Source organism: Poecilia mexicana, unplaced genomic scaffold, assembly GCF_051168715.1.
Source record: "Poecilia mexicana isolate PSO_F unplaced genomic scaffold, ASM5116871v1 scaffold_6, whole genome shotgun sequence".
NCBI classification, from domain to species: Eukaryota; Metazoa; Chordata; class Actinopteri; order Cyprinodontiformes; family Poeciliidae; genus Poecilia; species Poecilia mexicana.
The window spans coordinates 8,409,153-8,426,205 of NW_028263375.1; the positions used below are offsets into that span (position 1 = coordinate 8,409,153).

At 40.8% G+C, this 17,053-nt stretch overlaps 3 protein-coding genes across 3 annotated transcripts; 2 read left to right on the forward strand and 1 right to left on the reverse strand.

Annotated features, from left to right (window-relative positions):
• Nucleotides 1-202: 202 nt before the first annotated feature.
• On the forward strand, nucleotides 203-4,581 carry snx20 (sorting nexin 20). Its single transcript, XM_014972665.2, has 3 exons — nucleotides 203-498; nucleotides 1,971-2,113; nucleotides 3,122-4,581. The coding sequence occupies exons 1-3, from the start codon at nucleotides 489-491 to the stop codon at nucleotides 3,791-3,793; spliced, it is 825 nt and encodes a 274-aa protein (XP_014828151.1). The 5' UTR covers nucleotides 203-488; the 3' UTR covers nucleotides 3,794-4,581.
• Nucleotides 4,582-4,674: 93 nt separating this feature from the next.
• Nucleotides 4,675-7,058, forward strand: mphosph6 (M-phase phosphoprotein 6). Its single transcript, XM_014972666.2, has 5 exons — nucleotides 4,675-4,857; nucleotides 5,094-5,206; nucleotides 5,680-5,770; nucleotides 5,851-5,951; nucleotides 6,450-7,058. Exons 1-5 carry the CDS (start codon nucleotides 4,810-4,812, stop codon nucleotides 6,583-6,585), a joined length of 489 nt encoding a protein of 162 aa, XP_014828152.1. The 5' UTR covers nucleotides 4,675-4,809; the 3' UTR covers nucleotides 6,586-7,058.
• Nucleotides 7,059-7,549: 491 nt separating this feature from the next.
• gpia (glucose-6-phosphate isomerase a) lies at nucleotides 7,550-16,699 on the reverse strand. The gene is made up of 18 exons (XM_014972664.2): nucleotides 16,499-16,699; nucleotides 14,949-15,039; nucleotides 13,444-13,512; nucleotides 13,231-13,350; nucleotides 13,031-13,114; nucleotides 12,652-12,798; nucleotides 12,500-12,571; nucleotides 12,385-12,429; nucleotides 12,172-12,225; nucleotides 11,844-11,904; nucleotides 10,747-10,790; nucleotides 9,673-9,825; nucleotides 9,460-9,589; nucleotides 9,304-9,380; nucleotides 8,422-8,550; nucleotides 8,272-8,347; nucleotides 8,085-8,151; nucleotides 7,550-7,839 (listed from the first exon to the last, which is right to left on the reverse strand). Exons 1-18 carry the CDS (start codon nucleotides 16,615-16,617, stop codon nucleotides 7,716-7,718), a joined length of 1,662 nt encoding a protein of 553 aa, XP_014828150.1. The 5' UTR covers nucleotides 16,618-16,699; the 3' UTR covers nucleotides 7,550-7,715.
• Between the last annotated feature and the right edge of the window lie 354 nt (nucleotides 16,700-17,053).

The following is a 17,053-nucleotide window of genomic DNA, read 5'->3' on the forward strand; positions in this document are numbered from 1 at the left end:
CAAATATGATCTTCTTAAAACCATTTTTATCATTTCTGACATTAAAGCTTTCCTTTAATTTAACTTAAAGAAATTGTATTTTTTCTCCTCTTTGTCACAGAGCCTGATTTCAGTTTAAGCCACGGAACCAAGATTATATCAAATCCTTCACTCTCACTGAGGCTAACTCCGCCCGGCTGCTGTGTCGGCTGCTCTAAAACAAGCGCTCCTCTGTCAGTTTACTGCTGGACTTTGTTTCACTTCCTTCACTTCCTATTTTATCAGCAGAACTTCCTCATTTTAACACAAATATGTTCTGAGTTCTTGACTTCAGCAGGAGCTTCACAGCCTGCAACAGACCCGTCCAGTCCCAGAACCAGTTTAATGATAGAACCAGTACAGCTGATCCAGTTGGTCCAGTAATGAGAGGAGCATGAACCTGGACGTCTCCCAGCAGCAGATCTGACCTCTGGGTTTCTCCAGCAAAGGGCTCTGAAGATTTGGACCAGATGGCTGCAGGTACTGTTGTTTTTATCAAGTGGAGAGTTTTCTGTTAAAGTTCAGCTTTATTTCTGATGGATCAAAGTTATGTAAGATTTGAGATTGGGTTCATCAGAACATGAAACAAGACCAGGTTCATTAAACGATCTTCATCATGATGACCTCTAACTATCTTTAAAATCAGAACTTTAACCTTGAACAGATTATTTTGTCTCAAAAATGCAAAACTACACGGAGTTCAACATACCTGCAGATGTGTGTTTATTAAGAAAAAGTCTGCAGATTATATTTCACTGTTGAAGCAACAAATTAGATCCAAGTTATGAAAATCCTCCACAGCTTTTTATTCAGTAGAGAATAAAAGCTATTTTTAATGAGTGGTAAGGAAAAGGTTAAAAGAGAAGCAGAAGAGTTTTCAGAGCATTTCCCCCCTAAAAAACAATGAGGAAGGTTCAAACCGACATGAAAATGCTGCAATCGTTCAGGCAACACTTCACAGGATGTAGTCTGGATTCTACAAAGAGGTTACAGTGGCAGTAACCCAGGGCGGCAAGTTATTTCAGGTGTGGGGGAAAATATTTAGGGTGTTTTTATACTAAATGCAAGTTTTACAGAACTGTATATTATATAAAACTCATAAATTTATATGTAGTATGAAATTTTTATATTATTACATTTCTATTTAATCTACACAATACTGAAATATTTAAAAATTATAAAATTATAGTATATACGTTTGGGACTAACATGGAGCAATCTCTTATTGGACATTGTAAACCACCTGTTGATTTACCTGCCTGTTAATTTACTGTAATTTGTATGAATAGAGATTCTTCTTTTGGTGTGCTTTTTTTATAGCACACCAAAACTGGCTGTAGCCCAGGGGACCTTATCCTTCTAAATCTGGCTCTACATAGGATATACATTAAGACAAATGCTAAAATAAATTTGTAGCCAATAAATAGAGTATGGGTAACTGATCAACTATGGTTATATACATGTACAGTGACTATTAAAAGTATTCACTTCCTTGGATATTTTACTGTTTTTGTTGCTTTTTCAAATCAGTCAAGTAAAAAAAAAAATCACAATCAGATTTAATGTCAGAGAAACTAATTTCTACAAGCACTAATTAGCCGGACCTCTGTTAAATTAGGTCAGTCACTTTAGTATCTCATTTTATGCTGGATATTTCAGTTGTCATTATTTTGTAGAAATTCATTCTTACTTAAAGAGCTTTTTAATTATGTTGATCAGGACTGAATGCAAAAGCAATAAAATTTAGTGTTTAAATCTTAAAAATTAGTTTTCTATCTGGTTTTTCACTGTTTATGTCATATTGTTGGTTTGGATCCTGGTAATGCATCTCTGTAGATCAGAAAGAAAACATTTCAGAGCCAGATCAGTGGGTTTTTATGCATTCTAACTGTTGGGACAGGACAGTTTTCCTCCGACTGATTCAGGTCTGTGTTTGGTTCTGGGTGTTTTAGGTGAGAGGCCCGGTTGTTCCAGCTTAACCACTAAGGAGCTCCAACAGAACTTGAAGCTGGCGAAGCAAAAGGAGCGACCGGTCCGGCTGCTGTTTGAGATCCCATCGAGTCGAGTTGTGGACCAGCTGCTGAACAAATACGTGGTGAGAAAATCAGCAGAAACATGATGCAGACAGTAAACAAGAGGAATCAACTGGGACTGAGGGAAAAAAATGAGTGGGAAAGTCAGGTGAAACAGTCAGGAGAGAGAGTCGACGGTAACAGTAACATATGGAACGCCAGCGGGTTCATATACACATGAACATTTCCCGTTACAGTGTGCAAACAAAGTGTAAATTATGTGATGTTTATGTGTCAATCAAGTTGATTTGTACAGCATATTTCAGCAACAAGGCACGTAGACAGCAGAGGATCAGAAAGAGCCAATGAGAAGAGATGCGACTTGGACTGTCAGGAGGTAAAGTTGCCTAGAAGCAACATAAAAACACTCTTAGGCTGCGTTCACACTGCAGCCCGAAGTGACCCAATTGCGATTTTTCTTTTGCCTTAATGTGACCCGTATCCGATCTTTTCATGATAGTCTGAACAACACAGATTGGATTTTTTTCGAATGCGGCCCACCTTACTTCAATATCCAACTGATTTTTCAAATGTGACCTGAATGTGACCGGTCAGGTCACATTCATCCGACAGAACGTCATCAATGCTCATTTTGATGCGTATTCGACTCATAGACATCACACACTGCACTTTGTTTGCGTTGTATTCATGTCAAAGTAACATGAAATGTTCATGTGACCCTGCTGGTTCCTTAATTTTGGGAGGATAATCGGCCAATGCTGACACGTGAAGCAGATCTTATCCCCCTGGCAAAGCTCTACAATCAGACACTGTTTCCTGTTGCTTTGCTGTGAGAGAGGTTTCACTGACAGAGCCAAGCACAAGGTCATGTCTCCATGATTGCAATTAACAATAGCCACCCCAAATCAGTGTCTCTCTGGCTATTTTTAGCAAAATTTTAGACAAAATAAATGGATATCTTCCAAACTCGGAATCGGCAGGTCAGGCTTTTCAAACATTGGCTCGGGCAGAAACCTGCAAGCGGTGCACCCCTCGCCAACTGTGTCCATGTTGTCTTCCTCTCTGTCTAGGCGTATCAGATCGTCGTGATGCGCTCCGGCAGCTTTGATTCCCGCCGTGTTTCCATCGAGCGCCGCTACAGTGACTTCCTGCGGCTTCACCACAAACTGCTGGAGGAGTTTGACGAAGAGCTGGAGGATGTTCTTCTGCCCCCGAAGCTGCTGACGGGAAACTTCAACCCCGAGAACATTCTGGAGCGCCGCCTGGCCCTGCAGGACTACCTGGCCAAGCTGTTCGCGACCCGCTGCGTCAGACACTCCGCCCACTTCTCCGAGTTCTTCACCGAGCACGAGCAGAAGCAGGCCCACGTGCTGCTGCGGGCGGGCCAGTTCAAGGCCGCTCTGGAGCAGCTGCAGACGGTCCTGGAGATCCAGGAAAAGCTGCTGCCGTGGCAGAAGTCCACCCTGACCGTCCCCGCCCTCGCTGCGATCGCCGTGTGTTACCGGGACCTGGACGAGCCGGAGCAGGCCTTCTCAGCCGCTCAGCAAGCTCTTCCTCCGGTGAGGCGCTACGGACTGAAGCCCTACCGAGCGGCGCTGCTGGAGCTGCTGGTGGACCTGGGGTACCAGCTGGGTCGTCCCGTGGCTCAGCTGCAGGATGAGCTGACAGACATCAGGAACGGCGAGAGAGGGGAGGTGTGCTTCCGGTCGCTGAAGGAAGTGGTGATCCACAAGTTCATCTGAGGAAGAGCAGTATCCCAGACTTACCTGAGAGCCTGACAAGATGAAGTCTGGGTCTACTAAAAACCTAAATGGCCTCAAAGCATGAGAGTGAAACAGTCTGTTCAGTCCGCTTCATTCAAACTCTGGTTTATTTGTCTAGAAAGTCCAGTTCATTTGTGGAGGTGTGAATACGAACTCTGGTTCGCCTAAACTTTCAAACGCAGATGTGAATACCAAGTGGATCAGAGACCTGCTAAAGCCCTAAAGAAGTTGCTGTAAACTGTTCTTTCTGTTCTTTCTCCCCCCCCTCAGTCTGTCACTGTTTTGTTCTGGATGTGTTCCTATTCCAAAGTATTTTGGGAACATTTTATATTTATTCAAAAACATCAGTAAATGTTCAATTGCATTGGGAAAATGTCGTGTTTGAGTTTCAACAAAGGGGCAAAATAAATCCAAAAGATTTATTTATTAACTTATTAATCGACCACACTAAGTTTTGAGGAGAAAGTCTGTTGCCTGATTGAATTTTAACAATATATGCTTGCAGTCTAATTCTTATCTGATCAAATAGGAAGAACAACCATATGATTTGTTCCTAACTTAAGAGTCTGGGTGATCCGTTGTCTTAATTTATTTTTACATGAGGTGGCACGAACATTACTTTATGTAGAATTTTCTGTCATTCGTATGCAATTCTGACATTTCCTTTATTATTATTTATGGTAACCCTGTCTAATTTCCACATTCTTGTTTTTGTTGTACATTGTCACAAATAAAGATGCCTAAACAATAAATGAAAAAAAAAAGAATCGAAATTCTTCTCCTCCTCACCAGCAGGGGGCGCGAAGCAAAAGCTCAACCGGAAGCTGATCGTTAAATCCAGGCTGTTGCTCGGGGTTCGATTCATCAGACTGAGCGACGTGTGGCGCAAGTCGTGCAAGTAGATGAGTTTCAAAACACCATATGCTCATTTTAGTTAAGTTAATTTAGTTAATTCGGGTTAGTTAGAATTAGTTTATCTGTCGATCGATTCAAAAATGGCCGGGGAGTCGGTGAAATTGTCTAAGAACCTGCTGAGGATGAAGGTAAGTGTTAGCATCCGGAGTTAGCATGATTACATTGTATTAATATATAAAAATAAACAGCGGGATGTCGAGTTGGACGTAGCCGATCCTACATGTTTAAATAAAACTATGCAAAACGTTTCCTAATATAAATTATAGACTTTCTTTTTATCTCGGATCATGAGGTTTTAGTCATATATATTTGGGGTATTTTGCCCTGTTGTTTACAGTAACAGATTACTTTCTTTGTTCTGTAGTTCATGCAAAGAGGGCTGGACGCCGAAACGAAGAAGCAGCTGGAAGAAGACGAGAAAAGGATAATCAGTGATGAGCACTGGTACCTGGATCTGCCGGAGCTTAAAGCAAAAGAGTAAGTGTCAAAGTTTCAACCGATCTGAGATCAGTTTCAGAATGTTATTGTTGGCTCTATTTGACCTGAATAAATATTGATGACTATATTTAACCAGATAGTTTTAACCAACAGACCTCAGACAGTAAACCTGGCACGTTTTATCAGGGAGAAGCTAAAGTGCCGTTTGTAAAGTTGCACAGCAAAAAAATTAACAGCAATATTATGTTTTATTTAGCCTGTCATACAGGAAAAAATGTGGGTGTTAATTTTTCCAAGTCACATTTTCACCATGTCATTCATACATGACATGATGTATGTCATGTATGAATATATTCTAAATATTTAATTTGAAAGCTAAATATTTACTTTGTAAACTAAATATTTAGTGAGGAAGCTAAATAATGCTGTCCTCCCTATGACTTTACTCCATTTTATTTATTTAGCTGTTGGTTCAGATTATATAGAGAGCATCACACGGTTTGTTGTTTCAGGAACTTGATCATTGAGGAGAAGAGCCTGGTTCCCTGTGAGGATTTGCTCTATGGCCGTATGTCCTTCAAAGGGTTTAATCCAGAGGTGGAGGTAAGAACCAGCAAAACCAGTCCTAGTTTACAGTGATTCTGTGAGGACAATCTGACAGTGTTTTATTCAATTTGTTCCAGAAACTGATGGTGCTGCTGAATCCTAAAGATGAAAAGGAGGAAGAGGGGGAGGATGTGAGCTGCATGCAGACAGACGTCACTGATGAAGAAATGGCTCTGAGGTAAAAATGGGAGCAGATTATGACCATCCAGACTAGGGATGATTTATTAGAATAAATTTAGTTCCAATAGATTAGCTAATAACATCGCTTAGACATTTTTTTAGTGTTGCCATCCAACAGAGGGCACTGCTGGTCATCCTTTGATACAGAATCAAAGATGGCGGTTATATCGCTGAATAGAAACGATCCAGAGTGCGGTTGGGTTGGAAAATGCACTTTATGCGGTTCCATTTTGAAATATAAACACTCGACAAGGTCCTTCAGCTTCACATTGTTTTGTTTTTCAAAACTCAGCATATCATAAAAATTTAGCCCTTTTATCGAAAGACGGTCGGCCCTCTTCATACAAGCAAAAACTTTGTTTTTTAAGATAATGGCTGCGTATCAATTCACTGTTATTCTGTCAACAAAACCCCCCAAAAAGTTAGCGCTCCTGTCCACCTACACACTGATGTTTGAATGAGTCTTGATTCTCAGCTTCCTGTTTCTGTGTTTCAGGTACGAGAGTTTAGTGGGAACCATGAAGAAGAAGTTTGCAAAGAAGCGCGAGCGAGCAGCGATGGATGAGGACGACGTCAACCAGAACGTAGTTGTGAAAAACTCAAAGAAAGCTTTCCTGAAGCCCCAGGACTGAGAATATTTTGTGATGAAAAACGGGAATGTCGGAAACTACAAACTGAACGGATGCTACACGTTTAGTCGTCTCTGAGAGACGCATTACTGCCGACCGAGCTTTTAAAGGAACAGTTCAACATTTCCGCTCGTCGCACCAGAAGATCCACCGGTTCCAGTTCCGCTTTGAGGTACACACCTCGAAACATTCGGACTCGGACTGTGAAACAGAGGCCGGCAGGAAGTTGCTGGATGAATTTCCACATCATTAAAGCTCTGCAGAGAATCTCCAGAGGAACCAAGATTAATTTAATTTGTTACAATGTTTTAGAACTTTGCAGATTGGATTTTTTTTTTAAGAAAATGTTTTTTTAAACATCTGTGTTGCTGCAGTTCTTCAGGTTATCAATGTACATGTATAAAGAAAATAACGTGAATGAAGCAGACAGGAATATTTTTAAATAAACTGAAACCTTCATGCACCCTCCATAAAAAGATATTTCAGAAATTTAAGAACTTACCTGAGCAGGTGTACCATCTTTAAAAACATAAAAAAGTAAAAGTCTGTTTTATTGAATTTGTAAGCTTTTCTTTTAATAATCTGTTTAAAGATGGAGCTGTAGTCCACTATTGGGTGCCAAAAAGGCCTCAAATCTGGAGAGAAAATCTACAATAGATTAGGACCAAGTGATGAAATTTCAAATTAAACCAAGTAATTTAAGTTGGACGCTACATCGAAATGCAAACTTTGTCTAAGGACAATGGCATCCAAACTTTTCTAAGCAGGTCAAAATTAAGTTAGGATTTATCACAATCTGAAAAATTTATTTTGTAAATACAATGTCTAAATTAATTCAAGTTCACCTGTCCAATATTTCAATAAAACTAGTAGGGAGATTTTACATCTCTATTTTAAATTTTCATCCAGAGTTAGATGTGGCAGGTTGATTATTCACATTCAGAATTGATCAGACAATAGAAACCAATCAGTGACAGATGGGGCTTTTATTGTGAAAGTCTCAGCTATCACTCTGAGGGTCCCTACAGGAACATGTGCACAAGATCAACACTGAAAAGCAACAAGTGAAGACTCAACACTCAAAACAACACAGTTCAGCCAATCACAGAGCAGGACAGACAGGTGGGCGGGGCTTAGGCAAAGTTCTGTTTCAGGAAGTTGATGAGGCCGTTGGTGGACGAGTCGTGAGACGAGACCGGAGAGGCGTCCTTCAGCTCCGGCTCGATCTTCTTCGCCAGCTGCTTCCCGAGCTCCACCCTGGAGACAAAGACAAAACTGTGATGTCACTGAACGCATCATCAGAGAGAGACGGACAACTGGAGGACCGGATTAAACTTCACAGTCCTGCTGGGGTTACCAGGTTCTGAAGCTCGGATACAGCAGGAAGTCAAAGTCTTTTGGTTTAATGTTTGACATTAAAGTTCAGTGAGGGGAAAAAAAACCCGACAGCTTTAAGGCCTTAATGTTAGAAACACAAATTTAAGACCCTGAATCAAACTCACCCCCACTGATCGTAGCTGTTTATGTTCCACATGACGCCCTGGACGAAGATCTTGTGTTCATACATGGCTGAAAAACAGGACAGGTCACATTTACCTTTAGCCGATCAAAACCAGGAAGTTTAATATCCAATAAGCTTCTGGCTGCTCCAATGTGATTGGTTAAAACCATCCGACTTCCAGTACTCACCAATCAGCGCTCCCAGTACGAACGGAGTCAGCTTCTTGAAAACGATGGAGTTGCTGGGCTTGTTCCCTTGGAAAACCTTTGAAGGAGACGTCAGACTGTTAAACTGGAGCCGAACAGACCAAACGGAACCGCAGAGGCGGGCGTGCTTACTTTGTGTGGCAGCAGCTTCTCCAGAGCGTCTCCCGACATTCCCGCTGCTTCCAGCTCTTTCTGAGCCTCCTCTGAGGTTTTTCCCTTCATCAGAGCTTCAGTCTGAGCCAGGAAGTTAGCCACGAGGATCTGAGAGCATGAATTACCTGAATTATTCAGCTGGCTGTACCTCAGGTTTGAATACATGCCGGTGTGGCAGCTGTTTTATTTATGTTACATCCATCCAATATAAACAACTAAACATTAAATCAAAATCCAGAGCTGGGACTATAAGGTAAACCAGTAACGTTAAGGAGAGCTACAGTGGGAAAAACAACAAGATTTTAAACAAAATCGAGTGAAATGACAATGCACCTATATGGCTTGTATATGTGCATCAATAAAGAAACCAAAGCTATAAAATAATGTTTTTATAAAATTCCATCACAAAAACATTTGTGAAAATGTATTTAAACTGATAAAAACTATTAAAATAGTGTAATTTTTTTAAATTAGTAAATTTAGGGGTCAGGGAGAGTTAAAATTAAAACATAAAAATGTAAATATAATATAAATATATTATATACTATAATATCAAAACTTTTCATTTTGATATAAATATTAATAAGACTAATTATTTAACATTCATCTTGTTTTTTTTATTTCAAACCACAAACATTTGAACTCACTACAAAACAAATGACTAATTATTTTATTTATTAACTATAATTATAAAATATTGTCATTATTTGTTCACAATTTAGACTTTTTATTTTTTTAATCATCCAATATCAGTTTTTAACATCTGAAAATAATTTTCCATCCACATTTACTGAAATCTGACTATTTTGTAAACCTCCCAGTAAAACCAGTATATAAATCCAGGTGAGCAGGAAGTGTTACCTTGTGATGCAGGTTGTCTCTGATTGGATGCTGGGACTGAGCAGGAATCAGGAAGTCAGCAGGAATCATCCGGGTGCCTGCGGAGCGAACATCCGGTCTGTGATGAGTTGCTGGCGGCTACAGACGGAACCAGTACACCCAGTTAAACCCAGTCACCTTGGTGGATGAGCTGGTAGAAGGCGTGCTGTCCGTTGGTCCCCGGCTCCCCCCAGACGATTGGTCCCGTATGGTAGTTCACGCGGCTGCCGTCTTTGGTGATGTACTTCCCGTTGGACTCCATGTCGCCCTGTGAACACAGGTGGGTTCACGGGTCAGCGGTCTGGATCGGGTCGATCAAAACTCATCGCCGAAGGTCGGAACCGAGCTGACCTGCTGGAAGTAGGCGGCGAAGCGGTGCATGTACTGGTCGTACGGCAGCATGGCGTGCGTCTCGGCCTGGAAGAAGTTGACGTACCAGACGCCCAGGAGGGCCAGCAGAACCGGGACGTTCTGGTCCAGAGGAGCGCTGCGGAAGTGGTTGTCCTGGAGAGAAAGTAGGTCCAGTTTCAGATGAGCTCATGATACATGCTATTGATTAATACGATCAATCAACTTTGGATCAACTCATTGATTGATTAACTAATAAGCGGCCATTTTCTTAAAAACCTTCGTCGTCTCTTACATAAGAGTCGAACATCTTTCCACAACATAAAAGGCTAAAAATTCCATAATACGCTGCATTTAAAAAAAAGTTAAATTTAAGATCATTGAGTGTTTATATTTCATAACAGAACCGCATAAAGTGCATTTTCCATCCCACACCGATTCACTGCTTCAGGATGACAAGCGGCGCCCTCTGCTGGATGGGGGCCAAACTACAACACTAAGAATGTGTTATTAATCTATTGGAACCAATTTTAATAAAATAAACCATTAATCGACAATCAAGTCGATTATTTGCATCTTTACTTCAAAGATTAATAAAGACTTTTACATTTATTATCTCTGTTAAAGTCGCTTTTTTTGTACATGGAATAAATCCTTCAATAAATTTTAATGATACACATATCAGTACCATTTATTATTTTACCTCATAATTACATTGGAAATTATTTTTAAAGTCATTTTCCACAGTTAACATCCCATAAAAAACAGTGCATCAATCTGTAATGTTTTATGTTTTCTTAGTTTTAAAACCTACATAGAAAAAGCAGATTCTTTAAACAGCACCACACATTTTCTATAATAAATATTTATTAAATATCTAATTTTACCAAAGGTTATGCAACACATGAGGCCCTGAATGCGTTTTATTTAGCTGGACTGTAAAGGTCGCAGCCCCTCTATTTAGAGCATGTACAGGCCCAAACCATCTTCATACAAACACAATACATATTTCATACAAACTGACTTGTTTCTGTTCTGACTCCAAAATAAAAACCCAAACTTGAAATGTTCTCCTACCATCCAGTGAGCTCCTGAAAGAAGCTGCTCGAAGTTTTCAAAGCCTGAAAAACAAACGGAAGACGACTGTGAAAATGACAAAAACACTAATACTCCATCATACAACTCAAGGAAGGGGTAATTTAAATATTTTTGAAAATATTTTGTCAGTTGTAAATTATTCTTTAGAAAAGCAAGCAGGAAAATCAAATCTCTCATGAAAAAAATCCAGCTTTTCTTTTTAAGCCACATCGTTCAGCCGTAAAGGTGATTTAACGACGGAGAACTGGCATCTGAAAGCATCATGCAGATCATCATCATCATCATCATCTGAAGGCCTCAGTCACAGATGAATGAATCGATTATTGAAATAATCGTCAACAAATTTAGTAATCGCTGACATAGGCCTGTCACAGTAATCAATAATTCAATTAATCGCATGATAAATTTAAACTCAATAATTTCCATTTGCATGATTTATTATTTCTCTTTCTACCCAAAACTGGATGACAAAAGGCTTCAGTTTGGTATTCAGTCTAACAGAGATGTCATAATTCATTTTATTTGTAGTTTTGTTCATTTATTTGGGATGTTTGCATGTCTTCCAGTTCCAGTCTTAAATGTTCATTAGAATTTAAAGTTTATTGATCTTTGAGAATGTGTTCTTGTTATGCCATTACTGTATCTCAAAACAGCGATATTATCGTTTATCGTAACTTCTGGGACAATTTATCGTCCAGCAAAAGCAGTTATCACGACTGGCCTGTGCATACAGACTCTAAAAAAGGACAATTGCTGTAATTAAGTCAAAACTGTACAAAGATCCAATTATTTCTCAGTTACCTTAATAATCATCAGATCTGTAGCTACAGATACATTTTTGCTCCAAATTGTCAAGTGTTCACTAAAGGGATGCTTTGTTATTACATTTTAGGCAACAAACATGTTTGTTTTCTGGTTTTAAAAAGGACGTATTTGTTTATTTACATTTTTAATGCATTTCTAATATTGCATTAAAAATATAAAATCTTTTCCTTTGATTAATCATTAAAATAATCGTTAGTTGCAGCTAGAATCAGTGAGGTCATCAAGCCCCGCCCCCTGGCTCAGTGACGTACCTACATGCAGAGCGATGGACAAACCGATGGCCGACCACAGTGAGTAACGACCTCCGACCCACTGAGGACGAGCAGACATGACAGCAACACAGTCATTCCACCAATCACAGCACGGCACTTCAAAATAAAAGCCCCAGCAGGCTCAGTCAGTTTTAGTTCAGTGGCAGTCTGTGAACCAGAACCAAACCCGGATCGTCCCAAATCAGCCCCAGAAACTGATTATTTTTATCCTGGATCAGCAAAACCTGCTGATCCTGGAAGATTCTGATTGGGTTCAAAGGTCACAGAGATGCCACAGGGTGCAGAAGCAGAACCGGCACAAACTTACGTCCCAGAACTCAAACATGTTGGCCGGGTCGATACCGAAGTCCTTCACCTTGGCCTGAGGAGACAGAGAGACGCGTTAGGCAACAAGAAATGTTCTGCTGGAGGATCAGTTGACCAGAACCAGCAGGACTGATCAGAACCAGCAGGACTGATCAGAACCGGGTTCAGCTGGGTCCACTTGTAAACTTTGACGTGTTCTGGCCCGTTTACTCACCGCGTTGGTGGACAGCGCCACAAAGTGTTTGGCCACGGCGGATTTCTGAGGAGGAGAATTAAAGTTAATAAAAACCGGTCCAGTTCTGGTTCTGGTTCTAGGTAACAGAACTCACATCTCCAGCCGCCTTCAGGAACCACTCTCGGGCCGATTCTGCATTGGTGATGGTCTCCTGGGTGGTGAACGTCTGAAATGGGTCCATAAACACAAAATCAGAAACACATGACCTCTGACCCCGCGGGTCAGGCGACCGGCTGACGAACGGACCTTGGAGGCGATGATGAAGAGCGTGGTTTCCGGGTCGAGCTGCTTCAGCGTCTTCGCCATGTGGGTCCCGTCGATGTTGGAGACGAACCAGACGTTTGGACCGCCGGCTGAGTAGGGCTTCAGAGCCTCGGTCACCATCAGGGGTCCCTGAACGCACCACAGAGTCACATGACCACTGAAAGCTGCTTCCTGATTGGCTGACTGGATCAGAACCAGAACAGAACTGCTGACTGAAGCAGACCCTCTGTTTTCCTCCAGAACCTTCACAACTGGAGCGTCTGATTGGTCAGGAGGGTCTAATCCTAATGTGTGTGTGTGTGTGTGTGTGTGTGTGCGTGCGTGCGTGCGTGCGTGCGTGCGTGCGTGTGCGTGCGCTCACCAGGTCAGAACCTCCGATTCCGATGTTCACCACATCTGTGATGCCTTTCCCGCTGAAGCCTTTCCACTCGCCGCTGCGCACTTTCTGTAAAGAACACACACATCAGGACGAGCTCATGAAACACACACACACACACACACACACACACACACACACACACCAGAATAAAACCCGACATGTGTGGCTGTCGGCCCACAAACCTGGCAGAAGGCCTTCATCTTGTCCAGCACACGGTTCACTTCAGGCATCACATCTTTCCCGTCGACGAGGATGGGCGTGTTGGAGCGGTTCCTCAGAGCCACGTGGAGCACAGCCCGGTTCTGGACGCACAAACGGCCCACGGGTCAGAAAATAAAAACAAAAAAAATCCAAACACACACTGCGGTATCCGCTGGGCAGGTGAAGCTCTGCACCTCGGTGAAGTTGATCTTCTCTCCAGTGAACATCTTCTCTCTGGCCTCCTCCACTCCTCTGGACTTGGCCTGATCGCAGAAACAAACAGAACCAGAACCGTCAAAAATGTTTCAACTGCATGAGAACTTTATTAATTTAGCAACATTTGATGATGAAACAGGAACGTTTGGCTACATTCACGACACCCACAGCCGACTTTTTAACCACAGTCTGAACAGACCGACTGATCTTTTCACCAAAAAATAATCCGATCTTTGCCACCGCCACATGTGGAATTAACTAATGTGCTACATAAATGAACTTGATTGATCGTTTCTGATCAGTCCTGTTCAGTTCTGAAGGTTTCCAGAAGGTTCTGAAGAACTGTGCAGCTTTATCAGCTTCCTGCTGAACCAAACCGAGTCAAAAAGCTGAAGTTTGGACAAACAGAGTGGTGAAACCTGGTTTCTCCATCAGCGCCTCCATCCTGCGTCAGAAGGAAGTGGTATCAGTCTAAACTGTGTTTCCTCACATTTCTCCTTCCTGTGGCTCAACATGTTTTCTCTTTCAACATGAGGTGAGGCAACGTTTTGTTCCCCTGAAGCTGCAGAGTTTGAGCAGCGTGTCTGACAGAGCGGAGCTCAGATTTGACATGTTGGGACATTTCAGACATTCTGCAGCTGCAGACCTCAAACATTACTTCATTTTTCTTCTTTAATAGATGCATCAAAATGTGAAGGTTTAATCCAAAAACAGAAATATATATATTTTTATTCTTGTGCCAAATAGACAGGGTATTAATATTACAAAATATACACATTATAATAAAAGTTATTCATCATTATTGATTCATTATACCACAGTTAAGTATAAATTATTATTTTAATCATTGTGGTGAGAGTAGCAATTATTTCTAGTTGCATTTTAGTCGAACCATTTTTGTTTTATCATCCATTATAATTAATAATATATTATTGTTAATGATAGATTTTTAACAGTGGAATTCTGAATATAAAAATAAAAGGTGAATAAATAAATTACTAGCAATATTATTCATAATTATATTAACATTACACTTTATCATTACTAAAAATGTATATTCTGAATAATGAAGTTATTAGTTATTACTACTGTTCTAGATTTTTTTAGATGTAGAATTAATACAAGTGTTTCTGCTTAAGATTTATTTATTCTATTATTTATACTTAAAGAATAAATAATAATCATAATCATGTCTTGAATAAATTCAATCCACACACCTACATTAAATATGTAATTGTCTGTAATAATTAAATTTTAGTGGATGGATTCAACTTTAATCAACAGTTTTTCATGCATTTATTTGTATTCAACAGTTTTCTGTCACTTTGTCAACTTATTTATTAAAACTACATTTAAACACGTCAGTTTAATTTACTTTTTTTAAGAATCAGAAAGGCAGAAGTTTCCGTCTGCAGAACCATGATCTGTGGATAGTTTTTAATTGAAACATGAGTCGAGTTTCCAGCTGCAGGAAGTTCCTCACCATAGCCAGCAGCATGGTCAGCACTTCCTGGTTGATCAGGTTCTTGGAGTAATCCAGGAGGATGTCGCCGTCGTTCGTCTTCAGGGTCGTACTGCGGACCAGAAAAATCACAGCCAAAACAGAAAACATCAGTACAGATGATTTATATGATCTAATCAGAGGTGGGAAGTAAACAGTAAAAATAATAAACTTTTAGAAGTTGTTTTACTACATTGTACTTTTAACTTTTGCTTGAGTAAAATTCCTGGATACTGTGAAACTTCAATAAACGAAGAAAATAAAAAAAATGAACCAGATATAAAAACACATGCTAAAGTAAGACTTATTTGTGCACAGTTTGTTTTCTAAGGTTATTTTCTACCTGCTCGAAGTATTTTACCGTTTTGTAACGTACGGATATTTGTAGTTTTATAGATTTTTGGGTTTTGTTATGATTTGGAAATCTGCTATTTTGTATTAATTTCTTTCATTTTAGTCTTTGAAATACTAGAATTTAGACATTTTTGTCTGTAATATCACTTTCAAATATCAAATCAGATGTTCTGATCAGTTCCTCAGTAATTTATTGTACAGTTACTTTTTAATTTTACTGGAGAAAAAAATATATGTTGAAGTGGTGCTCAGAGAAGTTCTGATCCAGATCAGTTTAAGATTTCGAGACTAGGGGTTCATGATCGGACAGAAACCAAACTTTGATTTATCTTTTGTGTGTTTGGACTCGGATTGTGGACCAGAACTGCTTGTAAGCCAGATTAAAACAGACTGCAGCCCAGCATGTTGCCCTTCAGCGCCATGAGGAGATGCATCATCATCCTCTTCTTCATCATCAGTTTGCGCCCAGTCACGTCTGCAGCTGCATCCTTTCTGCGCAGTGAGGTTGCGCACATAGAGTCTGACTTGATCTCTGCAACAAAAACTATTTTCATTCATTTCTAGTGATTGGGTCAGAGAGTTCGGACCCAATTTCAGATCCGGATAAAAGCATTGCTTGGCTCTGGACGGCACCAGACGGTCCAGACTGAAGCCAAATTGAACTTCAGACTGGATCAGGAACAGGTGGGCGTCAGATTAAGTATTAATTCACATCGAAAGCTGACCCGAACCCACTTTATGAAGAACTGATCATTTCAAGTTCGGTTAACGTGCCCAGTAACAAACCCATTTGGACTTTCATTAATCCCGGAACCAGAACACGCCCCTGTCCGATAATGGAAGCTGTGACATTAGCACACACGCTAACGTTAGCCAGGTGGATCCAAAAAGTCTCGCCCTGCAGGTTCTATCGTTTGGGTCGACCGAATCCTGACAGGACGAGTGCAGTTAGTGGAGGGCAGTTGAGATCCGGACCGGTCCGTTCATCTGGACCGGAGTTACCAGGATAAATCGGCGGCAAAGGAGTGACCTTGTGACAGCCAGAAGGAGCATCTGCAGCGGCTCGGGGAACACCGAAACCCGCTGACAGTCTGCCACGGTAAAACTAGCGTCTACTGCCGGGAAGCGGGCCTTCCCATCACCGGGACTCTGGTTCTTAACGCTTCTCATGTTCTCACCTGAACTTGTCGAATCGCTGCGGGTCGCTTTCGAACATGGCCCTCATGTTCAGGCTACCGCCGTTGGCCCGGTACCACTGCTCCAGCTTCTGAAAGTTTGGGTCTGCGTTCAGGGCCATGGTGGCTGCGGTGTGTCGGTGCTCGGATGTCGGATGTTCTGCCTGTCGGCCCCGTTCAGGCTGCTCTGACTGCTCAACTAACTGGAGTCTAAAGGCCTCCCACGGGCTAAATGGGCTCCACCAATCACAGCACAGTTTTCATTACATAACCCCGCCTACTCACTAAAAGTTCTGCTGTGATTGGCTGCACCTCACGGCTGATGTAGCGTGAAATCAGTGTGTGGGACTCGTGTATGGAGGGTAATTAGTGTCCAAATTATATCAATTTAAACTTCAAACTAAAAAAAGAACCTGTTCATTTTTAACTAAATTACTTCATATACTAGGTAAACTACACACAAAATATATTTATAATGCATTACCGTGTTAAATGCAATAAATATAAAAGAAATTAATCTAAATTACACATTTTTCAACAATATTAAATTTATTTTAC

Bases quoted from the DNA above. Each gene is read 5' to 3' on its own strand.
- snx20 (XM_014972665.2), top strand. The intron at 2,114-3,121 runs GTGAGAAAATCA...CTCTCTGTCTAG, and splicing joins AGCTGCTGAACAAATACGTG to GCGTATCAGATCGTCGTGAT.
- mphosph6 (XM_014972666.2), top strand. From the start codon at position 4,810: ATGGCCGGGGAGTCGGTGAAATTGTCTAAGAACCTGCTGAGGATGAAG. The intron at 5,207-5,679 runs GTAAGTGTCAAA...TTGTTGTTTCAG, and splicing joins CCGGAGCTTAAAGCAAAAGA to GAACTTGATCATTGAGGAGA. The intron at 5,952-6,449 runs GTAAAAATGGGA...TCTGTGTTTCAG, and splicing joins GATGAAGAAATGGCTCTGAG to GTACGAGAGTTTAGTGGGAA.
- gpia (XM_014972664.2), bottom strand. From the start codon at position 16,617: ATGGCCCTGAACGCAGACCCAAACTTTCAGAAGCTGGAGCAGTGGTAC. The intron at 13,513-14,948 runs GTGAGGAACTTC...TTCTGCGATCAG, and splicing joins TGACCATGCTGCTGGCTATG to GCCAAGTCCAGAGGAGTGGA. The intron at 8,348-8,421 runs GTAAGCACGCCC...TCTCCTTCAAAG, and splicing joins AGAAGCTGCTGCCACACAAA to GTTTTCCAAGGGAACAAGCC.